Here is a 23,792-nt window from a genome sequence, read left to right on the forward strand (position 1 = left end):
CAGTCATGAGCTGCCCTACAGTCAGGAGCTGCCACTCAGTCCGGAGGAGCCCCTCAGCCCGGACCTGCCAGAGTCCCTCAGCCCGGACCTGCCAGAGTCCCTCAGCCCGGACCTGCCAGAGTCCCTCAGCCCGGACCTGCCAGAGTCCCTCAGCCCGGACCTGCCAGAGTCCCTCAGCCAGGACCTGCCAGAGTCCCTCAGCCAGGACCTGCCAGAGTCCCTCAGCCCGGACCTGCCAGAGTCCCTCAGCCAGGACCTGCCAGAGTCCCTCAGCCCGGACCTGCCAGAGTCCCTCAGCCCGGACCTGCCAGAGTCCCTCAGCCCGGACCTGCCAGAGTCCCTCAGCCCGGACCTGCCAGAGTCCCTCAGCCCGGACCTGCCAGAGTCCCTCAGCCAGGACCTGCCAGAGTCCCTCAGCCAGGACCTGCCAGAGTCCCTCAGCCAGGACCTGCCAGAGTCCCTCAGCCAGGACCTGCCAGAGTCCCTCAGCCAGGACCTGCCAGAGTCCCTCAGCCCGGACCTGCCAGAGTCCCTCAGCCAGGACCTGCCAGAGTCCCTCAGCCAGGACCTGCCAGAGTCCCTCAGCCAGGACCTGCCAGAGTTCCTCAGCCAGGACCTGCCGCCCCTTATCCCGGTGCCGCCCCTTATCCCGGTGCCGCCCCTTATCCCGGTGCCGCCCCTTATCCCGGTGCCGCCCCTTATCCCGGTGCTGCCCCTTATCCCGGTGCTGCCCCTTCATTTAGGTGGTTTTAGTTGGAGGGTGGTCATTGGGAGGGGGATACAGAAGCGGGGAGTGACTATGGTGGTGTGGGGACAGCGTCCGGAGCCTGAGCCACCACCGTGGTCAGATGCCCACCCAGACCCTCCCCTGGACTTTGTGCTGGTGCGCCCGGCGTTCGCACCTTGAGGGGGGGGTTCTGTCACGTTCCTGACCTGTTTTCTGTTGTTTTGTATGTGTGTGATGGTCAGGGCGTGAGTTTTGGGTGGGCAGTCTATGTTTTCTGTTTCTATGTTGGTTTTGGGTTGCCTGGTATGGCTCTTAATTAGAGGCAGGTGTTTTGCGTTTTCCTCTAATTGAGAGTCATATTAAGGTAGGTTGTTCTCACTGTTTGTTTGTGGGTGATTGTCGCTGTGTCTGTGTATTTTGCACCACACGGTACTGTCTCGTCTCGTTCGTTCGGTCGTTCCTGTTTATGTGTTCCTCGTTTCATGTAAGTTCATAGTTTAGGTCTGTCTAGTTCGTTTTGTTATTTTGTTAATCATTCAAGTGTATTTCGTTTCGTGTTTTTCCGTCTTGTCAAATAAACATTATGTATTCATCACCCGCTGCGCCTTGGTCTACTCACTCACCGAGGGACGGCCGTTACACACAAACAACAACACAGAGTTACACATGGAATAAATAAAACATACAGTCAAAACGCAATAGAAAAAGTCTATAGACAGTGTTTGCAAATGAGGTAAGATGAGGGAGGTAAAGGCAATAAATAGGCCAGTGTGGTGAAATAATTGCAATTTAGCGATTAAACACTGGAGTGATAGATGTGCAGAAGATTAATGTGCAAGTAGAGATACTGGGGTGCAAACAAATAAATAACAGTATGGGGATGAGGTAGTTGGATGGGCTATTTACAGGTGGGCTATGTACATGTGCAGTGATCTGTGAGCTGCTCTGACAGCTGCTGCTTAAAGTTAGTGATGGAGATATGAGTCTCCAGCTTCAGTGATTTTTGCAGTTCGTTCCAGTCATTGGCAGCAAAGAACTGGAAGGAAAGGTGGCCAAAGAAGGAATTAATTGGCTTTGGGGGTGACCAGTGAAATATACCTGCTGGAGTGCGTGCTACGAGTGGGTGCTGCTATGGTGACCAGTGAGCTGAAATAAGGCGGGGCTTTACCTAGCAGAGACTTATAGATGACCTGGAGCCAATGGGTTTGGCGACGAATATTAAGCGAGGGCCAGCCAATGAGAGCATACAGGTCGCAGTGGTGGGTACTATATGGGTCTTTGGTGACAAAACGGATGGCACTGTGATAGACTGCATCCAATTTGCTGAGTAGAGTGTTGGAGGCTATTTTGCAAATGACATCGCCGAAGTCAAGGATCAGTAGGATAGTCAGTTTTACGAGGGTATGTTTGGCAGCATGAGTGAAGGATGCTTTGTTACGAAATAGGAAGCCGATTCTAGATTACATTTTGGATTGGAGATGCTTAATGTGAGTCTGGAAGGAGAGTTTACAGTCTAACCAGATACCTAGGTATTTGTAGATGTCCACATATTCTAAGTCAGAAGCATCCTGAGTAGTGATGCTGGTACGGTGGGATTCAAAATGGTCGGTGATCTGTTTGTTAACTTGACTTTTGAAGACCTTAGAAAGGCAGGGTAGGATAGATATAGGTCTGTAGCAGTTTGGGTCTAGAGTGTCTCCCCCTTTGAAGAGGGGGATGACCGCGGCAGCTTTCCAATCTTTGGGGATCTCAGCTGATACGAAAGAGAGGTTGAACAGGTTAGTAATAGGGGTTGCAACAATTTTGGCTGATAATTTTAGAAAGAGAGGGAATTTCGGCTGATAATTTTAGAAAGAGAGGGTCCAGATTGTCTAGTCCTGCTGATTTGTAGGGGTCCAGATTTTGCAGCTCTTTCAGAACATCAGATATCTGGTTTTGGGTGAAGGATAAATGAGGGAGGCTTGTGCAAGTTGCTGTGGGGGGTGCAGGGCTGTTGACCAGGGTAGGGGTGGCCAGGTGGACAGCATGGCCAGCCGTAGAAAAATGCTTCTTGAAGTTCTCAATTATTGTGGATTTATCGGTGGTGACAGTGTTTCCTAGCCTCAGTGCAGTGGGCAGCTGGGAGGAGGTGCTCTTATTCTCCATGAACTTTACATAGTACCAGAACTTTTTGGAGTTTGTGCTGCAGGATGAAGCATGGTGGTGGCAGAATCATGCTGTGGGGATGTTTTCAGTGGCAGGGACTGGGGGACTAGTCAGGATCGAGGCAAAGATGAACGGAACAAAGTACAGAGAGTTCCTTGATGAAAACGTCCTCCAGAGCTCTCAGGACCTCAGACTGGTGTGAAGGTTTACTTTTCAACAGGACAACGACCCTAAGCACACAGCCAAGACAACACAGGAGTGGCTTCGGGGACAAGTCTTTGAATATCCTTGAGTGGCCCAGCCAGAGCCTGGACTTAAACCTGACATCTCTGGAGAGACCTGCAAAAAGCTATGCAGCAATGCTTCCCATCCAACCTGACAGAGCTTGAGAGGATCTCCAGAGAAGAATGGAAGAAACTCCCCAAATATACGTGTGCCAAGCTTGTAGCGTCATACCCAAGAAGACTTGAGGCTGTATTCACTGCCAACGGTGCTTCAATAAAGTACTGAGTAAAGGGTCTGAATATTTATGTAAATGTGATATTTCAGTTTTTTATTTTTTATAAATTAGCAAACATTCTAAAAACCTGTTTTTGCTTTGTCATTATGGGGTATTGTCTTTAGATTGATGAGGGGAAAAAACGATTTAATCAATTTTAGAATACAGCTTTAACCTATCCAATTGTGGATAAAGACAATGGGTCTTAATACCTCTGAAGGTACTGTATATATACATTTACATTTAAGTCATTTAGCAGACGCTCTTATCCAGAGCGACTTACAAATTGGTGCATTCACCTTATGATATCCAGTGGAACAACCACTTTACAATAGTGCATCTAACTCTTTTAAGGGGGGGGGGGTTAGAAGGATTACTTTATCCTATCCTAGGTATTCCTTAAAGAGGTGGGGTCTCAGGTGTCTCCGGAAGGTGGTGATTGACTCCGCTGACCTGGCGTCGTGAGGGAGTTTGTTCCACCATTGGGGTGCCAGAGCAGCGAACAGTTTTGACTGGGCTGAGTGGGAACTGTACTTCCTCAGAGGTAGGGAGGCGAGCAGGCCAGAGGTGGATGAACGCAGTGCCCTTGTTTGGGTGTAGGGCCTGATCAGAGCCTGAAGGTACGGAGGTGCCGTTCCCCTCACAGCTCCGTAGGCAAGCACCATGGTCTTGTAGCGGATGCGAGCTTCAACTGGAAGCCAGTGGAGAGAGCGGAGGAGCGGGGTGACGTGAGAGAACTTGGGAAAGTTGAACACCAGACGGGCTGCGGCGTTCTGGATGAGTTGTAGGGGTTTAATGGCACAGGCAGGGAGCCCAGCCAACAGCGAGTTGCAGTAATCCAGACGGGAGATGACAAGTGCCTGGATTAGGACCTGCGCCGCTTCCTGCGTGAGGCAGGGTCGTACTCTGCGAATGTTGTAGAGCATGAACCTACAGGAACGGGTCACCGCCTTGATGTTAGTTGAGAACGACAGGGTGTTGTCCAGGATCACGCCAAGGTTCTTAGCACTCTGGGAGGAGGACACAATGGAGTTGTCAACCGTGATGGCGAGATCATGGAACGGGCAGTCCTTCCCCGGGAGGAAGAGCAGCTCCGTCTTGCCGAGGTTCAGCTTGAGGTGGTGATCCGTCATCCACACTGATATGTCTGCCAGACATGCAGAGATGCGATTCACCACCTGGTTATCAGAGGGGGGAAAGGAGAAGATTAATTGTGTGTCGTCTGCATAGCAATGATAGGAGAGACCATGTGAGGATATGACAGAGCCAAGTGACTTGGTGTATAGCGAGAATAGGAGAGGGCCTAGAACAGAGCCCTGGGGGACACCAGTGGTGAGAGCACGTGGTGCGGAGACAGATTCTCGCCACGCCACCTGGTAGGAGCGACCTGTCAGGTAGGACGCAATCCAAGCGTGGGCCGCGCCGGAGATGCCCAGCTCGGAGAGGGTGGAGAGGAGGATCTGATGGTTCACAATATCAAAGGCAGCCGATAGGTCTAGAAGGATGAGAGCAGAGGAGAGAGAGTTAGCTTTAGCAGTGCGGAGCGCCTCCGTGACACAGAGAAGAGCAGTCTCAGTTGAATGACTAGTCTTGAAACCTGACTGATTTGGATCAAGAAGGTCATTCTGAGAGAGATAGCAGGAGAGCTGGCCAAGGACGGCACGTTCAAGAGTTTTGGAGAGAAAACTATATGAGTATATGACTGCTGAATATCAACTATCAATCATTTAGATCAGGCATTTTCAGGCTCAGGGAGCAACTGTTTTCTATCACTCTCAATCACCTGTTCTTTCTTCTCTCAGTCTCTGTGTTTGCTCCGCAAAGACAGGACAAGTTTAAACGGGAGTGCAGTGGATTATGGTCATTGTAGTTAATTACCACGTTTTCTGTTCTAAACTATGTAGAATATTGGCCTGATGGAAATTACAACTCCGTACTTTTTTTAATGTCTTTTTTTATTTAACCTTTGTTTAACTAGGCAAGTCAGTTAAGAACACATTCTTATTTACAATAACGGCCTACCAAAAGCCAAAAGGCCTCCTGCGTGGACGGGGCTGGGATTAAAAATAAAAAATAAAATACACCGCAACACTACATAAAGAGAGACCTAAGATAACATAGCATGGCAGCAGCACATGACAACACCACATGGTAGCAACACAATATGACAACAACATGCTAGCAACACAACATGGCAGCAGCCCAACGTGGTCGCAGTACAAAAACATGGTACAAACATTATTCGGCACAGACAACAGCACAAAGGGCAAGAAGGTAGAGACAACAATACATCATGCAAAGCAGCCACAACTGTCAGTAAGAGTGTCCATGATTGATTCTTTGAATGAAGAGATGGAGGTTAAACTGTCCAGTTCGAGTGTTTGTTGCAGCTCGTTCCAGTCGCTAGCTGCAGCAAACTGAAAAGAAGAGCGACCCAGAGATGTGTGTGCTTTGGGGACCTTTAACAGAATGTGACTGGCAGAAAGGGTGTTGTATGTGAAGGATGAGGGCTGCAGTAGATATCTCAGATAGGGGGGAGTGAGGCCTAAGAGGGTTTAATAAATAAGCATCAACCAATGGGTCTTGCGATAGGTATACAGAGATGACCAGTTTACAGATGAGTATAGAGTGCAGTGACGTGTCCTATAAGGAGCATTGGTGGTAAATCTGATGGCCGAATGGTAAAGAACATCTAGCCGCTCGAGAGCACCCTTACCTGCCGATTTATAAATTACGTCTCCGTAATCTAGCATGGGTAAAATGGTCATCTGAATCACGGTTAGTTTGGCAGCTGTGGTGAAAGAGGAGCGATTACGATAGAGGAAACCAAGTCTAGATTTAACCTTAGCCTGCAGCTTTGATATGTGCTGAGAGAAGGACAGTGTACCATCTAGCCATACTCCCAATAGTTGTATGAGGTGACTACCTAAAGCTTTAAACCCTCAGAGGTAGTAATCACACCCGTGGGGAGAGGGGCATTCTTCTTACCAGACCACATGACCTTTGTTTTGGAGGTGTTCAGAACAAGGTTAAGGGCAGAGAAAAAGGTTATAACCAGAAAGGTTAACATTAGTGTTCAAAACACTCTTCCTTAACCACGTCTCAGTAATGACCAACACATCTGGGTTGGAGCTGTGAAACCACATTTTCAATTGATCCATTTTAGGTAATAATCTTCTATTGCAGAAAACCCAGGATTTTACGAGAGCAGAAATAAGTGAAGCAGATATCAGATCACAAGTCAGAAGTTGGGCTAGCAACAGTAGATGGGCCAGGGTTTACATGCACATTTCCAGATATCATCAGCACGGCATAGGACAGGGAGAGCTCTGCAGTGCTGATTTATGACATTTGAATGTGCATTAGATGGCAACAAGATCATATTGTACAGCAATTTCATCAGGTAAGATGAATACAAAGCCGGCGAGAGGTGGTTGGAATAGGATGGGAGGCCAAGAGTCCGTGTAACCAATAGAGAGTCAGAGTTCCGAGTGTGGGACAAACATAGTCTGTCCCACGGGTAGGTAAACAAGCAAGTTCATACTACATTGCACAGTTCAGGCTTCATCTGATTTATCTATACAGAAACTGCACATCAAGCTCACTGAAAAAAATGTAACCTATGTCAGTCAATAAGTTGTTTAAAAAACAAAAAATAACCAACGTTTTGGTTAATTGCTCAGCACTACAGTACACTAGTGGTTCCAATTTTAACACTAACTTACTAGCTAGTGTATTAGCAAAAATTGTGATAACTAGCTAAACCCTTTAATCTGTGGTATCTAGATATTAGTGTTAGCAAGTAATGTTAAACAGTAGCTAGATATTATTATTAATATTATTATTATTAGCTAGCAGTGGATAACATAACTAGCTAAGACTAAATTGTATAAATCCTGATAATGAGGATAGAGTTATGTGTAGCTATGCTATGCTAAATTGTCATATATTCCTCTTCTCTCCCACAGATTCCCATAAGGTCTCAGACTCCAGGATGGGAAAATGCTTAACAAGAAAGAAACAGATGAAGACACAGAAGGGGACCATGAGAACCTATGTTAGTGTTGTATTTTTAAATAGTTAATCTGTTGTCAATTTATAGTCTGACTTGTAATGTTAAAAAGGGGAGAAAAAGACACCCCATGTTTATCTGAATTAGCTAAACTACTCACTACCAATGACAGGCTACAGATTGAGACACCGCAATTTAAATTGTTTTCACAATGTATCCTTCTATTAAATTACATTTTGTTCTTACTATGTATTGCATGATTGGGGAGATTATATGCTGTTATAAATATTTGCATCTCATTAATAAATGGTCAGCAGGTTTCCACTTTCTTTAAAAGTATCTTTTCAGTAGTTATAAATGTTGGTAACTCAGTTATACATGTTTGTAGGGCTGTCACTTTCAAATAAGGTATACTTTTAGCAGTTATTCATGTGGGTAAATCATTTATAGATGATTTGAGAATTCACCAGAGCTCAAAAGATTGGACACACTTACACATTCAAGGGTTTTTTCTTTATCTTTACTAATTTCTACATTGCATAATAGTAGTGAAGACATCAAAACTATGAAATAACACATATGGAATCATGTAGTAACCCAAAAAGTTTTACACAAATCAAAATATATTTTATATTTGAGATTCTTCAAAGTAGCCACCCTTTGCCTTGATTATAGCTTTGCACACTCTTGGCATTCTCTCAACCAACTTCATGAGGTAGTCACCTGGAATGCATTTCAATTAACAGGTGTGCCTTGTTAAAAGTTAATTTGTGGAATTTCTTTCCTTCTTTATGCGTTTGAGCCAATCAGTTGTGTTGTGACAAGGTAGTGCCGGTATACAGAAGATAGCCCTATTTGCTAAAAGACCAAGTTATTTTATAGCAAGAACAACTCAAATAAGCAAAGAGAAATGACAGTCCATCAATATTTTAAGACATCAATCTGGAAAATTTCAAGACCTTTGAAAGTTTCTTCAAGTGCAGTCGCAAAAACCATCAAGCACTATGATGAAACTGGCTCTCATGAGGACCGAAACAGGAAAGGAAGTCCCAGAGTTACTTCTGCTGCAGAGAGTTACCAGCCTCAGAAATTGCAGCCCAAATAAATGCTTCACAGAGTTCAAATAACAGACACATCTCAACATCAATTGTTCAGAGGAGACTGCATGAATCAGACCTTCATGGTCAAATTGCTGCAAAGAAACTACTACTAAAGGACACTAATAATAATGGGCCACGAAACATGAGCAATGGACATTAAACCAGTGGAAATCTGTCCTTTGGTCTGATGAGACCAAATTTGAGATTTGGACTCCTGGCTGCGATTTGGACTCCAGGCAGTGTAAGGGCTATTTGACCTAGAAAGAGAGTGATGGGATGCTGCCTCAGATGACCTGGCCTCCACAATCACCCGACCACAACCCAATTGAGATGGTTTGGGATGAGTTGCACAGCAGAGTGAAGGAAAAGCAGCCAACAAGTGCTCAGCATATGTGGGAACTCCTTCAAGACTGTTGGAAAAGCATTCCAGGTGAAGCTGGTTGAGAGAATGCCAAGAGTGTGCAAAGATGTCATCAAGGAAAAGGGTGGCTACTTTGAAGAATCTCAAATATATTTTTATTTGTTTAACACTTTTTGGTTACTACATGATTCCATATGTGTTATTTCATAGTTTTGATGTCTTCACTATTATTCTGCAATGTAGAAAATAGTAAAAATAAAGAAAAAACCCTTGAATGTGTAAGTGTGTCCAAGCTTTTGACTGGTACTGTAAATGAGAAAAGATTCAACACTTTGTTCAACATATTTAGTCAATGAATGGTGGGTATGAAGACCAAAACATTCAACGTGAGAAGATACCTCCTCCGCTGTTTCACCAACCAAAGAGATTACGGTTACCATTTCACACCAGAGCGTTCACCATACTTGGACTATCACTGAGCAGTGGTAAGTGTGTTGATATAATCTGGTAAGGGGTAATATATTAGGAATGATAATTGAATAATGTCCTGGATGTACATTTGGCCAGGTCATCATTTAAACCAACCTCTTCTGTTCCTGGGACAGAGCATCAATGCATCACACCCAACAGTGAGAAAATAACTATTATTCAACTGTGCAACTATTGAAAATAAGGTTGCAAGATGATACATAAGGGTTAATCTTATAAGCATGTGTAAGTGCATTTATAAAGTGTTAATAACTGTAGGTAGATATTGGCTCACTATTTGGCAAACACTGACTAGTTATTGCACTATTTTGACCAATGCGTTATAACTGTTTATTAATGGTTTATAAATTCAGTTACAAATGATTAATAATGTAATTATAAACCCTTTATAAACCTTTTACAATTGGAACCTCATTGTAATGTGTTACTGAAAAAATGTATAGGCTACTATCCTTGACTGTACTGGACACTCCCTCTACAATGTTTTTAAGCTCATTCATTGTTTCAAACTTCCGAAATATAGAAGTAACAGAATGTAAAATTATTTGTATCCTGTATAATAAAAGATTTTCTGTGCATGTGGGAGTTTGGACAAGTGGTATTACTGTAGGCCTTGGTGAGATAGCCTTGTTAACTCGCCTAAAAAACACCTATGCACATTATATGATAATCACCATCAATGTACCATTTGCAATCAGAAAAATAAACATAAACCCCCCAAAAACATAGAGCAGGCTATCAAATACACATTACTACATATGTTTATTGTGATAATGTTTCAGTAGTCTACAGTACATTGTTTTGCCATACCAATGTTCTATCTATGATAAGCTATACCAGATCTGATATACAGACGTAAAGCTATACTTGCTCAAAAAATGGTTATCTGCGTCTCAATTCATTCTTTCAGCATAACAAATAGTTTGTTTATTGAGTTCATGTTCAAAGTTGAAAAGCAAGCTATAACTGCAGTTTCAATCCTCAGCAAACGCTCTACCATCGCACCCCTCAAATCAGTCTAACGGCTGTCCCGCTAGTAAAAGAGAAGGGAAAGAGAAAATACAATTATAATTAACATACTGTATTTCCGCCTTTTGAGTTGATGGTGCTCAAGGCTTTAAAAAAATAAGCTGTACACCAATTTATAACAGTATAAAAACAGAATATCACTACTTCAATTCAAATACTATATTCCCAAATATTTGTAATTGATTGAGCAACGGTGGGGTGAAGCTTACAGGCAGGTACAATAATCACAACTTTTATCCTTCACAGTTATAATAAACAGGTACTCCTAAAATAGCACTTACTGCAGTTGTAGAGACGATTGATCCGCAGAATATCAATGGGGCTCATCTGAGTTGCCCTGCCAATAACTGCATTATTGTCAGGGATTGGAAGAATGGTGGGCTGCCTGTTCCTGGAGAAGGCAAACCTGGAACCAGACAACATAGAGCAGAAAGCTCTGAAGCTATCAATTGAAATTAGAGGATGACATGAGTAGACTATGAAAGGGAAAATGATTTCTCTTATTTTAGCCATGTAACATTCCAGCTGTTATTGCAGTAAAGGAAACCTTTATATGAATTTCCTTAATTTACCTTGAGTAGTGCATGACAGAATTATAGTCATAAGGAGTCCCCAAGTTAATCGTGTCGATCTTTCTGAAATTGAATTCCATTCCTAGGATGGAAAATGTATGATAAATAATTTTCTTACACAGTATAATAACTTTCACGCTTGTAAAGAAATGTTTTACAGATTATTATGAATGTTGTAAATGCTTATTAATTGTAAAGCTGATCATTCTTATCAATCCTTCTCAATGTTTCTATATGTTCACAAATAATGAAATACTAATGTATTATTATTATAATCGAATAGTAGTACACTATAAATAGTTTAAAGTTATACAATTTCTTACTCAAAATGGGCAGGAATAATATTGTGCACAATCTAAAATATTATTTCCCTATGAAATTATGTAAAAAATAAGTATTATAAAGCATTATAAAGCACTAACCAGGAATAACGTTCTGAATCAGGATTTGAACATTGCTATCCCGATCACTGCGTGTTTGCTCATGGTTAAAGCCCAAGGCATGCAGCAGTTCATGCTGCACCACAGACAGAAAGACACATCCGTTCCTACTCAGAGACACGACCTGGCCATTGCCCCGGCGTCCAATAAACGAGAAACAGCTACAAACAAGGGTGTATACGGAAGACAAAGGTCATTTCTAAAAGTGATAAAGTATTATTTTTATGCAATAAAACAGTAAAGTAAATTGTCATGTAAATACTAAGTAAATAAGAGTGGCAAAAGACAAGTATAACAGGCCTAGTAATGTAATGTGCAGTGGTCGTACCCTGACAGAGACTGGATGTCCACAAAGTCCCTCTGATTGGTTCGGGCAAAGAATCGGATGCAGGTTGATGCAGCAAAGGTTTGCAGCCCGCCTTCAATTACGGCCCTCTCCCGGGCCGCTGCTCAATGGAGCAATAAGAAAGTCAGAAACTCTATACACACACGCACACACAAACACAGACTCATATACTATAGTAAAACCAAACCATTAGGCTCAGCATAAAATCGTTTCAGAGAACAAAATACTTACAGTATTGATTAGAGATCACAAAGGGCACATAAACGTTCCCATCAGAGGACTTCTGCCACTTGCATCCGCGAGCTGTGCATGGGTCAGCGTTCATGAACCCAGTATCTACTGCAATGTCCCCAAACATGACTAGTGGCTCATCAAGTCTTTGTCCTAGAAAACAACACCAAGTGAAGGTTATCTGCTATCCATTCTTGATGTCATTAAATATAGAGTAGGAATGTACAGGCTGCCTTACCAAGATTTCTGTTGGCTTTCTCAATGAGCGTTGAAGCAGAATATTCATCCTCCTCAATGCTGTTTGTGCTGGTGCCGTCTGTGGAATGGAATAAAAATTTGCTTAAATGCAACTGTGTCCCTAATAACTCATATTTTAATAAGATAATATATGTAATTTACATTATAACAATGAATGATTAATACAACTAGATTTAGTTTATGAAACATGACATTTAGATGATACAATGTCCAATACAATGTCATGTAACAGCTCAATGTTTATAAATACAGGATGAGCATACCAAATTCCATGTCCTCTTCACTCCTTTCAAATGAAGCTTTCTGTATGGCAACAGCAGAAAGAAATATGTTCAAATTTGTTTACAACGCACATAATTCAGCATCATGCACAGCTGTTTCTCAATAGTCTCAGATAGACCCTTACCCCTATAGATCGGCCCTGAACTGAGCAGAGAACAGCGATGAAAATGGACAGCACAAAGACAGGTGCCATGGTGAAGGACTGCAGGATGCCCAGGATCAGTCTGTTGTGAACACGATAGACCTGCAGATTATATAATGTAGGCTGACAGATGCTGTCGTTGCTCAAAATACTGGTAAATTGCAAAATAGCCGTAGATGTTGACCAATTCAACCAAAGTCTTGCTTCAAGAGGTTTAAAAGGAAATGTTTCTCAAATTTTGGGGACTGTGGTTTTGTGATGTCATGCATACTCCTACATGTTATGGGTAATTAATAAGATAAATACTATACAACTGTACTATAACGGAAGGATGCCATTGAACTAAAATATTGAAAACAACTAAATAAGAGCTTCCATAAAGGAATAAGAGCACTTTTTATTTATAAAGCCTTTTTTAGCTAAAAGTGCTATACCTCAAACAGCGAGCAATGCAGATGTAGAAGCACGTTGGCTAGGAAAAATACTTAAAATACTTACAAATTCAGGCTCTGAGGGGTGGCCAGTCCTCTTCTGGCTGTACCGGGTGCAGAATATAACAGTACATGGCCATTAAGGCCAGATTGTTCTCCAAGATGTTCAAACGTTCATAGAGGACCAGCAAGGTCAAATAATAATCACAGTGGTTGTAGAGGGGGCAACAGGTCAATACATCAGGAGTAATTGTCCCTTGGCTTTCCATAGCCAGGAATTCAGAGGTCAAATCAGCAGGTGCGGTAGAGAGAGTTTAAAACAGCAGGTTTGGGTCAAGGTAGCACATCAGGTGAACAGGTCAGGGTTCCATAGCTGCAGGCAGAACAGTTGAAACGGGAGCAGCAGCATGACCAGGTGGACTGGGGACAGCAAGGGGTCATCAGACCAGGTAGTCCTGGGGCATGGTCCTAGAGCTCAGGCCCTCCAGGAGGGGAAGGAGAGAGGGAGAGTGAGAGAATTAGAGGGAGCATACTTAAATTCACACAGTACACCAGATACAGTTCAAGTCAGAAGTTTACATACTCTTAGGTTGGAGTCATTAAAACTCGTTTTTCAACCCCTCCACAAATGTCTTGTAAACAAACTATAGTTTTGGCAAGTTGGTTAGGACATCTACTTTGTGCATGACACAAGTAATTTTTCCAACAATTGTTTACAGACAGATTATTTCACTTATAATTCACTGTATCACAATTCCAGTAGGTCAGAAGTTTAGCCTTGTATGTGATTACAAATATTTTGTAGTATATTTGGATTCTATGTTTTACTGTCAGCCATATTCGTTTTCACAAACTAATTATGGGGTCTCATTATACGGTCACTTGAGAACTTGGTCAGTAACACCATATATAAACTCTATTGCAGTCCAGTTTGGAGTTTGCATAGGTATCAGTGAACGTTACACAGAAATGACAGATGCAGATGGCATTTGGCAGGTCGAGAGTGTTATGCAAACTCCCAGAAAGTGGTTTATGTTATGAAATCACTGTTGAAATACTACCCTTAATGTTTGTCTGTGGAAACTGTTGCCTAATGTTAACAGACTTCACGTTTGAACAACTAGTTGCAAAGGCATACAATCTGGCCATAGGTATTTTCAAGTAAAAAATACAGAAGGGAAAATATATTGCACATTATGGTGTCATCAAACCTCTACCATGTGAGAGATAGCAAAAAAATGCAAGTGAATCTCTTCAGTTAATTGCACATTGTTGTGGTTTCATTGCACACCCACATGAATAAACGAATTCAGACAAAACTAAGGCTTTACCCTCCTGAGATTCTCTTGATCTTGCACAAAAAATATACATTAAATATACAAATAAAATATAGATTAAAGATCAAATAGAAAATCTATTGAAAACAGTTAAGTTTAGCTTGTTAAACAATGCTGAAACCTAAAGTGTTGAGTATAAATGTAAAAAATAAACAGAACTGTACATAAAGTAATAGTTAACAAAAATGCATATTTGAAGCTAGTTTTCAATGTTCATAACTTGCTTGTCTTTGTGTTGGAAATGTATCTGCACAACTACACACATTTGGATTGGCAATTAAACCATAAGCCTATCAAAGCCACAATTGCATCATGTCTGAGTTTTCTTTCATTATGCAAAGTGAAGTAGATAAATATGTAAATGATGTCACTGTGGTTAAAATAACCATTTCCATTTGAATGACCTTCTGTTACATTTTTGTATTACATTTAGCCGACGCCAATGGCAACAGCTAGTCTTACTGGGGTCCGACACATAAAATACATTACAGACCAAAGACTTTACAATTGACATACATTTAAAAACATGAACATGTAGTGTGTGTGTGCATCTATCAGTTACACATACATGTCAGTACATACACACAACAAGTAGGTCACATGAACTTTAAGGCACTGCATCTTAGTGCTAGAGGCATTACTACAGACACCCTGGTTTGAATCCAGGCCGTATCACAACCGGCTGTGATTGGGAGTTCCATAGGGCGGTGCACAATTGGCCCACCATTGTCTGGGTTTGGCCGGTATAGTCGTCATTGTAAATAAGAATTTCTTCTTAACTGACTTGTCTGGTTAAATATAAAAAACATGGGGGAGAGGCATTGTGCCGTGAGGTGTTGCTTTATTTGTTTTTTGAAACCAGGTTTGCTGTCTGTATAATACTGTACGTTTCCTTGAATTTGTTCTGGACCTTGGGACTGTGAAAAGACCCCTGGTGGCATGTCTGGTGGGGTAAGTGTGTGTGTCTGTGCTGTGTGTAAGTTGACTATGCAAACAATTTAGAATTTCCCACACATGAATGTTTCTTATAAAAACAAGAAGTGACACAGTCAGTCTTTCCTCAACTCTTAGCCAAGAGAGACTGGCCTGCATAATATTAATATTAGCCCTCTGAATACAATCAGATGTGCTGCTCTGTTCTGGGCCAGCTGCAGCTTAACTGGGTCTTTCTTAGCAGCACTTAACCATATGACTGGACAATAATCGAGATAAGATAAAACTAGAGCCTGCAGGACTTGCTTTGGGGAGAGTGGTGTCAAAAAAGCAGAGCATCTCTTTATTACGGACAAACCTCGACCCATCTTTACAACCATTGAATCTATGTTTTGACCATGCATGACAGTTTACAATCTAAGGAAACACCAAGTCATTTAGTCTCCTCAACTTGTTCTGTTAATTAAATGTTTACAGTGCTTGCTGAGGCTACTGTCCGGATTGGATTATGGTTCATAAGATGTGTAGAGTCATTGTAGCCTATAAAATAAATGTAGCCTACAGTGTAGTAGCAGAAAAGCTTGAATAGAGCACAGTATAATAATAACTATTAAGGGTTAAGAAAAAATCTGCATAGAGAAAATCCTGTCACCCATCTGGGGATCCCACCCCTAGACTTATGTTAGTTCCAACACTACCACCTACTGGACCAATTGAGAACAGGGTTGTGTTCAGTATGGAGAAAAAGTTTTGAAACAGTGTGAAGTGGGGGGGGCTGAATTTGTCCAATAACGAAGCAATATTCTGCAGCAGGCTGCCCAACATAATTGTATTGCTTTTGTACTTTACTCTCATCTGCAGAGATGGCCAAAAATATCATTAGCCCAGCGTTTCCCACACTAATCTCAAACATCACAAAGTCAAATTTTCTTCCACATTGGGCACCATAACTGGAAACCATATTAGGGACTATACCGTATGAAAGTAACACGTCGTTATCCAGGAAGTAGCCTTATAGCTTTTGAACTTTTGAAGGCTTTTTGAGTGGTATTCAACGGGTAAAAACATAGAGCAATGGTCTTCAATGCAATTTTTGTTTCAAAGGCATCTTGCAGTAGTAAATTCATCCACAAACACGAATATACACTGAACAAAAATGTACATGCAACAATTTCAATGATTTTACTGAGAACAGTTCATATAAGGAAATCAGTCAATTTAAATAAATTCCTTAGGCCCTATTCTATGGATTTCACATGACTGGGAGTACAGATATGCATCTGTTATTCATAGTTACCTTAAAAAATGTAGGTGTGTGGATCAGAAAACCAGTCAGTATCTAGTGTGTCCACCATTTGCCTCCTGCAGCGCGACACATCTATTTCGCATAGAGTTGATCAGGCTGTTGATTTTGGACTGTGGAATGTTGTCCCACTCCTCTTCAATGGATGTGTGAAGTTGCTGTATATTTTAAGTTTTAATGTCACATGCACAAGTACAGTGAAATGTAAACTCATAACCTAACAATGCAATAATCAATAACAACATATTCCAAAAAACAAACTGGAGAAATAAGAATAGGAAATATGAAATACACAATAAAGTAAGTAAGTAACCAAGCATACTATATATAGAACGTATTTAAATGTCCGTTCCAATATCAAATTGACATGTGCAGGGATACTGGAGTAATGGAGGTAGATATGTACAGGGGTAAGGGGACTAGGCAACAGGATATAAGATAAACAGAGTAGCAGCAGGGTGTGCGGGTGTGTTGAGTAAGTATAAATTGTATGTGCATATGTGTGAGTGAGCAAATGATGGAGTGTTGGAGTGACAGTGTGTGTGAGTCTGTGGGGCCCTGTGAATGTGCATAGAAACAGTGCAAATATTGAAATAAAAGGTCAATAAAGATACAAGGTAAACTCAGTCTGTGTAGCTATTTTGTTAGCTATTGATCAGTTGTATTGCTTGGGGATAGAAGCTGTTCAAGAGCCTGTTGGTGTCAGACTTGATGCACCGGTAACTCTTGCCACGCAGCAGCAGAGAAAATAGTCTATCGCTTGGTTGGTTGCGGTCTTAGACAATTTTCCAGGCCTTCTAATCACACCGCCTGATATAGAGGTCCTGGATGGCAGGGAGCTCTGCCCCAGTGATGTACTGGGCTGTCTGCACAAACCTATGTAGCACCATGCAATCAAGGGCGGTGCTATTGCCATACTAAGCAGTGATGCAGCCAGTCAACATGCTCTCAATGGTACAGCTGAGTAACCTTTTCAGGATTTGAGGGCCCATGCCAAACTTTTTCAACCTCCTGAGGGGGAAGAGGCACTGTCACGCCTTCTTCACGACTGTGCGTGTGTGTTTGGACCATTTTAAGTCTTTAGTGATTTGGACCCTGAGGAACTTGAAGCGGTCTACCTGCTGCACTGCCGCCCCGTCGATGTGGATGGGGGCGTGCTTGTCCCCCCATTTCCTGTAGTCCACGATCAGCTCCTTGGTCTTGCTGACGTTGAGGGAGAGGTTGTTGCTCTGGCACCACACTGCCAGATTAGTGACCTCCTCTCTGTAGGCTGACTCATCATCACTGGTGATCAGGCCTACCACTGCCGTGTCGTCAGCGAACTTGAAAATGGTGTTGGAGTTGTGTGTGGCCACAGTCGTGGGTGAACAGGGAGTACAGGAGGGGACTAAGCACACACCCCTGTGTTAAGGGTCAGCATGGTGGATGTGATGTTCCCCACCCATACCCCCATCAGAAAACCGCTCGCCCACACGCTCGCCCACACGACGCTGTCTGCCATCTGCCAGGTAGTTGAAACTGGGATTCATCCGTGAAGAGCACACTTCTCCAGCGGACATCGAAGGTAAATTAGTTACGACGCCGAACTGCAGTCAGGTCAAGACCCTGGTGAAGACGACGAGCACGCAGATGAGCTTCCCTGAGATGGTTTCTGACAGTTTTTCAGATATTCTTTGGTTGTGCAAACCCACAGTTTCATCAGACAATCCCGCAGGTTAAGAAGCCGGATGTGGAGGTCTTGGGTTGTGAGGCCAGTTAGATGTACTGCCAAATACTCGAAAACGATGTTGGAGGCAGCTTACGGTAAAGAAATTAACATTCAATTATCTGGGTCCCTCAAAACATCTGTGGCATTGTGTTGTGTGACAAAACTGCACATTTGAGAGTGGCCTTTTTTCCCCCAGCACAAGGTGCCCCTGCGTTATGATCATATAAGGGAACAAGGCGAGACCCAGATGCAGACACAGGATGCAGGTGGTAGAGTCTTTGTAGTTTATTTATAATCCAAAAGGAGTAGGCAAGACAGCAAAAGGTCAAAACCAGATTCTGAGTCCAAGAGGTAAAGAGTTTCAGACAGGCTCGATGTCAGGGCAGACAAAAGGGTCAGCCAGGCGGGTATGGCGTCCAGAAAAAACAGGCAAGGGTCAAAACCGGGAAGACTAGAAAACGATAATAGAAACCAGGATCACGGGAAACCACGATTGTTGACTTGAAAACATAGAAGACGAACTGACACAGAGAGACAGGAAACACAGGGAAAAATACACTGGGGAAAATAACCGACACCTGGAGGAGGTGGAAACAATCACAATAACAGGTGAAACAGGTCAGGGCGTGACAGATCTTGCTGTTTAATCAACTTCTCGATATGGGACCAATACTTTGCATGTTTGCATGTTGCAGGCCACACTACTTGCCTAGAGAGTTCTCAGCTATACTTTTTGTGGCTGTTTATTTACCACCACAATCAGATGCGGGCACTAAGACCGCAGATCAGCTGTATAAGGAAATAAGCAAACAGGAAACCACTCACCCAGAGGCGGTGCTCCTAATGGCAGGAGACTTTAATGCAGGGAAACATAAATCATGTTAAATGTGCAACCAGAGGGAAAAAAATTATAGATCACCTGTACTCCACACACAGAGACCCGTACAAAGCTCTCCCTCGCCCTCCATTTGGTAAATCCGACCACAACTCTATCCTCCTGATTCCTGCTTACAAGCTAAAATTAAAGCAGGAAGCACCAGTGACTCAATCTATAAAAAAATGGTCAGATGAAGCAGATGCTAAACTACAGGACTGTTTTGCTATCACAGACTGGAACATGTTCCGGGATTCTTCCGATGACATTGAGGAATACACCACATCCGTCACTGGCTTTATCAATAAGTGCATTGAGGACGTCGTCCCCATAGTTACTGTACGTACACACCCCAACCAGAAGCCATGGATTACAGGCAACATTCGCACTGAGCTAAAGGGTAGAGCTGCCGCTTTCAAGGTGCGGGACTCTAACCCGGAAGCTTACAAGAAATCCCGCTATGCCCTGAGACGAACCATCAAATAGGCAAAGCGTCAATACAGGGCTAAGATTGAATCATACTACACCGGCTCTGACGCTCGTCGGATGTGGCAGGGCTTGCAAACTATTACAGACTACAAAGGGAAGCACAGCCGCGAGCTGCCCAGTGACACGAGCCTACCAGACGAGATAAATCACTTCTATGCTCGCTTCGAGGCAAGCAACACTGAGGCATGCATGAGAGCATCAGCTGTTCTGGACGACTGTGTGATCACGCTCTCCGTAGCCGACGTGAGTAAGACGTTTAAACAGGTCAACATACACAAGGCTGCGGGGCCAGACGGATTACCAGGACGTGTGCTCCGGGCATGTGCTGACCAACTGGCAGGTGTCATCACTGACATTTTCAACATGTCCCTGATTGAGTCTGTAATACCAACATGCTTCAAGAAGACCACCATAGTCCCTGTGCCCAAGAACACAAAGGCAACCTGCCTAAATGACTACAGACCCGTAGCACTCACGTCTGTAGCCATGAAGTGCTTTGAAAGGCTGGTCATGGCTCACATCAACACCATTATCCCAGAAACCCTAGACGCACTCCAATTTGCATACCGCCCAAACAGATCCACAGATGATGCAATCTCTAATGCACTCCACACTGCCCTTTCCCACCTGGACAAAAGGAACACCTATGTGAGAATGCTATTCATTGACTACAGCTCAGCGTTCAACACCATAGTACCCTCAAAGCTCATCACTAAGCTAAGGAACCTGGGACTAAACACCTCTCTGCAACTGGATCGTGGGCTTCCAGCTGGGTCGCCCCCAGGTGGTGAGGGTAAGTAGCAACACATCTGCCACACTGATCCTCAACACTGGAGCTCCCCAGGGGTGCGTGCTCAGTCCCCTCCTGTACTCCCTGTTCACCCACGACTGCATGGCCAGGCACGAGTCCAACACCATCATTAAGTTTGCAGACGACACAACAGTGCCTGATCACCGACAACGACGAGACAGCCTATAGCGAGGAGGTCAGAGACCTGGCCGGGTGGTGCCAGAATAACAACCTATCCCTCAACGTAACCAAGACTAAGGAGATGATTGTGGACTACAGGAAAAGGAGCACTGAGCACATCCCCATTCTCATCGACGGGAGCAGGTTGAGAGCTTCAAGTTCCTTGGTGTCCACATCAACAACAAACTAGAATGGTCCAAACACACCAAGACTGTCGTGAAGAGGGCACGACAAAGCCTATTCCCCCTCAGGAAACTAAAAAGATTTGGCATGGGTCCTGAGATCCTCAAAAGGTTCTACAGCTGCAACATCGAGAGCATCCTGACCGGTTGCATCACTGCCTGGTACGGCAATTGCTCGGCCTCTGACCGCAAGGCACTTGAGAGGGTAGTGCGTACGGCCCAATATATCACTGGGGCAAAGCTGCCTGCCATCCAAGACCTCTACACCAGGCGGTGTCAGAGGAAGGGCCTAAAAATTGTCAAAGACCCCAGCCACCCCAGTCATAGACTGTTCTCTCTACTACCACATGGCAAGTGGTACCGGAGTGCTAAGTCTAGGACAAAAAGGCTTCTCAACAGTTTTTACCCCCAAGCCATAAGACTTCTGAACAGGTAACCAATGGTTACCCGGACTATTTGCATTGTGTGCCCCCCCCAACCCCTCTTTTACGCTGCTGCTACTCTCTGTTTATCTTATATGCATAGTCACTTTAACCATACCTACATGTACATACTACCGCAATAAGCCTGACTAACAGGTGTCTGTATATAGCCTTGCTACTCTTATTTTCAAATGTATTTTTACTGTTGTTTTATTTCTTTACTAACCTACACACATACCTTTTTTTCACACTATTGGTTAGAGCCTGTAAGTAAGCATTTCACTGTAAGGTCTACATCTGTTGTATTCGGCGCACGTGACAAATAAACGTTGATTTGATTATATTTTTTGTTCAGTGTAATTGTATATACAGTACCAGTCAAAAGTTTGGACACACCTACTCATTCAAGGGGTTTTCTTTCTTTTGACTATTTTCTACATTGTAGAATAATAGTGAAGACATCAAAACTATGAAATAACACATATGGAATCATGTAGTAACCAAAAAAGATAAACAAATGAAATATATTTTATATTGGAGATTCTCTAAAGCAGCCACCCTTTGCCTTGATGACAGCTTTGCACACTCTTGGCATTCTCTCAACCATCTTCATGACGTAGTCACCTGGAATGCATTTCAATTAACAGGTGTGCCTTGTTAAAAGTTCATTTCTTTCCTTCTTAATGCATTTGAGCCAATCAGTTGTGTTGTGACAAGGTAGGGGTGGTATACAGAACATAACCTTATTTGGTAAAAGACCAAGTCCATATTATGTCAAGAACAACTCAAATAAGCAAAGAGAAACGACAGTACATGATTGAAAGTTTCTTCAAGTGCAGTCGCAAAAACCATCAAGCGCTATGATTAAACTGGATCTCATGAGGACCACCACAGGAAAGGAAGAACCAGTTACCTCTGCTGCAGAGGATAAATTCATTAGTTACCAGCATCAGAAATGGCAACCCAAATATATTCTTCACAGAGTTCAAGTAACAGACACATCTCAACATCAACTGTTCAGAGGAGACTGCGTGAATCAAGCTTTCGTGGTTGAATTGCTGCAAAGAAACAACTACTAAAGGACACCAATAATAAGAAGAGACTTGCTTGGGCCAAGAAACACGAGCAATGGACATTAGACCGGTGGAAATCTGTCCTTTGGTCTGATGAGTCCAAATTTGAGATTTTTGTTTCCAACCGCAGTGCCTTTGTGAGATTCAGAGTAGGTGGACGGATGATCTCTGCGTGTTAGGTTCCCACCGTGAAGCATGGAGGAGGAGGTGTGATGGTGTGGGGGTGCTTTGCTGGTGATACTGTCAGTGATTTATTTAGAATTCAAGGCACACTTAACCAGCATGGCTACCACAGCATTCTGCAGCGATACCCCATCCCATCTGGTTTGCGCTTAGTGGGACTAGCATTTGTTTTTCAACAGGACAATGACCCAACACACCTCCAGGCTGTGTAAGGGCTATTTTACCAAGAAGGAGGGTGATGGAGTGCTGCATCAGATGACCTGGCCTCCACAATCACCTGACCTCAACCTAATTGAGATGGTTTGGAATGAGCTGGACCACAGAGTGAAGGAAAAGCAGCCAACAAGTGCTCAGCATATGTGGGAACTCCTTCAAGACTGTTGGAAAATCATTCCAGGTGAAGCTAGTTGAAAGAATGCCAATAGTGTGCAAAGCTGTCATCAAGGCAAAGGGTGGCTACTTTGAAGAATCTAAAATATATTTTGATTTGTTTAACACTTTTTTGGTTACTACATGATTCCATATGTGTTATTTCATAGTTTTGATGTATTCACTATTCTACAATGTTAAAATAGTAAAAATAAAGAAAAAGCCTTGACTGGTACTGCATATCTTAATAAATTACTGCATTTTCTAAAATATTAGGATATAATCATCAAGCCCATTCAAAAGATTAGGGGACAGAACCCAGAAGTATGATGTAGGATGACGTCACTTGCACATCGTATTGAGGCCAAATTCCCCCATCTATGCTGGCAAAGATTGATTTGACTTCTTCATTGAAGTAGCGAGCATCATCCCCGTGAGCAGGTCAATGTTGGCCTGGTCGCAGTCGGCTGGTCTGCACTGGTCTGGTCAACAGGTGGTTAACGCTGGTCTGGTCCAGGCTGGTCTGGTCAGGTGGCTCAGCTCTGGTCTTGTCAGGTGGCTCAGCACTAGTCTGGTCAACGGTCAGCTGGTCAACGCTGGTCTGGTCAACGGTCTGCTGGTCAATGCTGGTCTGGTGTCTCAGCGCTGGTCTGGTTGACAGGTCAACGCTGGTCTGGTCGGCTGGTCAACGCTAGTCTGTTCGACGGTCAGCTGGTCTGGTTGACGGTCAGCTGGTTAGCCAACTGGTCTGGTCGACAGGTCCGCTGGTCTGGTTGATGGGTCAACTCTGGTCTGATCAAAGGTCGGCTTGGATACTGCAGAGCTGATGGTGGGTGTGCTTTTTTAAACTTTTATCTTCATGGTCTTCTTTTCACCTCAAGATTG

General features: G+C 43.2%; 1 protein-coding gene across 1 annotated transcript; it reads right to left on the reverse strand.

Annotated features, from left to right (window-relative positions):
- Window positions 1-10,076: 10,076 nt before the first annotated feature.
- LOC139562894 (high choriolytic enzyme 1-like) lies at window positions 10,077-12,722 on the reverse strand. The gene is made up of 9 exons (XM_071381024.1): window positions 12,616-12,722; window positions 12,473-12,512; window positions 12,190-12,267; window positions 11,952-12,104; window positions 11,703-11,820; window positions 11,357-11,535; window positions 10,935-11,016; window positions 10,644-10,768; window positions 10,077-10,366 (listed from the first exon to the last, which is right to left on the reverse strand). Exons 1-9 carry the CDS (start codon window positions 12,682-12,684, stop codon window positions 10,347-10,349), a joined length of 864 nt encoding a protein of 287 aa, XP_071237125.1. The 5' UTR covers window positions 12,685-12,722; the 3' UTR covers window positions 10,077-10,346.
- Between the last annotated feature and the right edge of the window lie 11,070 nt (window positions 12,723-23,792).

Source organism: Salvelinus alpinus, chromosome 33 (genome assembly GCF_045679555.1).
Source record: "Salvelinus alpinus chromosome 33, SLU_Salpinus.1, whole genome shotgun sequence".
NCBI classification, from domain to species: Eukaryota; Metazoa; Chordata; class Actinopteri; order Salmoniformes; family Salmonidae; genus Salvelinus; species Salvelinus alpinus.